The 3,050-nt window shown below is 36.2% G+C and overlaps 1 protein-coding gene across 1 annotated transcript; it reads right to left on the minus strand.

Moving 5' to 3' along the window:
* Positions 1 to 17: 17 nt before the first annotated feature.
* Positions 18 to 2,093, minus strand: LOC122193149 (putative ATP-dependent RNA helicase TDRD12; the record flags this gene model as incomplete). The annotated part of the gene is made up of 5 exons (XM_042893872.1): positions 18 to 563; positions 870 to 936; positions 1,029 to 1,182; positions 1,271 to 1,384; positions 2,039 to 2,093. Coding segments are annotated over 5 exons (476 nt in total), but the record flags the coding sequence as incomplete, so codon positions are not given.
* Between the last annotated feature and the right edge of the window lie 957 nt (positions 2,094 to 3,050).

Consider the following 3,050-nt stretch of genomic DNA (forward strand, 5'->3'; position numbering starts at 1 on the left):
AACAAGTCAAAGTATTTGCAGTCAAAGGAAGATTGCCATCTGAATTTATTTATGCAGAGCTGACAAACAGGCAGTTACAAAGCTGATGCTGTATGCACATGGAGGCTTGTGGTAGAAACAATCAACCGCTCATCAGAACTTATTAAACCACAAAAAAAAAATTATCTACTGCTACCACAGCAAACTCAGAAAGGTAAATTAGAAGCTCTTCAACGTAAATACATGTACATATTTGCACAAAATCATTAAAGCCAAAAGTTCTGAAGTAAAGACACTGGAATACATATATATGAAGTTATCATGTAGAGTATTTCTCCAGATGCTTAGAACCCAAGTAAGGTCTTTGCTTACCATCATCCTCCTAAAATTAAAGGCAATTCTGCAATCTATACATTTAGTTCCATCAATTTTGGGAGTGCAACAGATACTACTTTACAATATTAACCTTAACAGAAACAAAAAACAGACATTTCCCAATTACTCATCACTTTCTGCACCACTGTCTTCTGAAAAGTCAACCAGTTCTTCTGTCACTGCAGCAGTGCAATGCAGCTTTTTAGTACCTAGAAGTAATTAACAAAGTGTAATACTCATAAAGCAAGACAAACTAAGAGCTTCAAAACAAATATAAGAAGCCCTTCTGGCTACAGACTAGACAAAAACACTACAAGACACTGGACTAAAATGCTTTCTTTCTATGCTACTCTGACAGAAAAAAACCACTGTCTGTGGTTTGCTAGTAGAGGTTCTCTCGAGTCAAACGAGAGTTATGTATATGAAATAACTCAGCATTTTAAATAAAATGCAGGTAACAAATCTGGATGCAAATTATTTCATGCACGATAAGAACTTATTTGTTCATTCCTTACCAACTGGAAAAGGGCCTTTGTCTTCATCATCTTCCCAGTATTCAAAGTCAAAAGACACGTGAGGATTCTGTTAACAAAAAGAAGTCTGAAATATCTGAATTTAAAAACAGATAGCATGTTGGGAACATTCAGTGATTCTCAAGTTAATTTCCACTTCACCTTGTTCTTTAGTAACTTGCACCATGCTCCTTTTTTCTCTTTTCTGAGGACAATAATAGCCTCTTTATCCTTAATCACACACGCAGACTTTTCTGTAAGTATACACTGATACAGTTCCATATCGGCCAAGTAAAATCTGCCTTCTGAGCAGGCACTATATTATAAAAAGAGGAATTAAAAATATTAAATGCAAGCCAACAGCTGAACTTTGTGTTTATTAAACTTAAATTTCTTAAACTTACCTGAAAATTACCTTTTCCTTAGAGAATTCACATTTGTAGTCAGCTATCCTTGCTATTTGAACCTTCACTGTAACAGCCTCTTCATTTTCAAACCATTTTATTTTTGGATGGAAACTACGATAAAGTTTAATTGGAGTTAGTCCAAAACCAGAAAGTAAGCTGCCTTAACTACAGCCAAGATTCTCACACCAGGATGCCAATGAACAGCACCTGTATGCATACTCAAACCCTAACAGACTGACTGAACAATGACAGGAAAGCACGTCAGGATGCCAGCCCAGCCTGTTACAACAGCACTGCCATCCCAGTCCTTGGAGCAGAACACCTGTTATAGTTCAAGTCAGGAGACATGCTGCATTCCATAGGCATAAACCATACTGCCTCATGTAAGGACAGTATGATAGTGTAACCTTGAAACTGCAAATAAACATACACTGTTCTATCTACCAAGGAACAGGGATAAGGGATTTGTTGAAAGAATTAAAATGGGCCATAATTTCCTGTTGAAGACATTTACATTATTCTGTGTTTTTTCAAAGAATATTAACACAAAGAGAAAGACAAAACCAATTCATCTCATTAAATACCAACATGCAGAGACAAGAGTAGGAGCTACAGTTTAAAGCTCAGATAAGATAGTATTTGGTGTAAACATAATCCAACCAATTTCAACCTGTAATACCTATTTACTGCCAAAATAATCTCAGTAAGGATAACTGTCCTGTTTAGCAGTTCACAATAAAAGGAAACATGACTGAATTTTTGTACCATTTCTGCTGATGCAGTGAAGAGTCTTCTGCTTCCTTAGTTTGAGCAACACCATCTACAAATAAGAAATGCAGGAAGATATCCTATACTTACCCATACAAACCAGGTACTTCCAGAACACCCCAGTAACACTATAAAATTAATTTGCTAGCAATCAGGTTACAACCATAAGCACAACGCCGGCATTTATGTCAGATGATTCCAACTTAGAAAGAATTCATCAATTTAATAATTCAAATGAAATTTCAACTAGAAAAAATTACAGGTGATATTAAAAAAAACAAACAAACACATTTTTTCAGGTAACAAAGGTCTTTTCAGCCTTCCAAACATAAGTTTAATAGATCCCTGAAACAACTAATAGTAATATTACTACCAATCACAGCTCAAAACATGGCATTACTGCCACTTAGCAGGTGGTAAACAAAGCAAAAATAATCTACAATAGACATTCCAGGAGCTTGCGATTTTTTCTTCCCCCCCCCCCCCCCCCCCATCAGTCAACCCTCATCTCTCCAAACTGAGATTTCAACTGAAGTCAGATCATTTTCTGTCCTCTTCTATGGCTAACATCAAGCCATGTGCTTTTAGTCCTCTACTGACTGAGTAACAAGTCCCTGAACACCAGATTAAAAGGAAAAGCTATCTTCTACCATCCTGAATCTATATAATAAAAGTTAGACTTCTCAGTGAACAATGCTGTAATTCAGCTTGGATATCCCAGCAGATTTTAATTTCCTCCAATGTTTTGGCCTTTGACAGCGAAATGTTCATCCTCTCCTTTTAACTATTTTTAACTACTTTTAAGTTCCAGAGCTTAACAATTCTGAGTATTTCAAGGACAATGAATACCCAAAGTAGTAAAACAGCTATATTAACATGGCTCATTCACACAGCATCTTCAGACTGCTAACTAGACTTACTCTAAAGATTAGCTATGTGGTACTTGTCCTGGGTACTCAGAGAAGTCTGCACTGTTAACTGAAAAGTCTTAACTTGAGAACAAGTCTAA

The sequence above is a fragment of the Lagopus leucura genome, unplaced genomic scaffold (assembly GCF_019238085.1).
Source record: "Lagopus leucura isolate 7727_CA_CO unplaced genomic scaffold, USGS_WTPT01 35830-0_obj-0_obj, whole genome shotgun sequence".
Classification (NCBI taxonomy): Eukaryota; Metazoa; Chordata; class Aves; order Galliformes; family Phasianidae; genus Lagopus; species Lagopus leucura.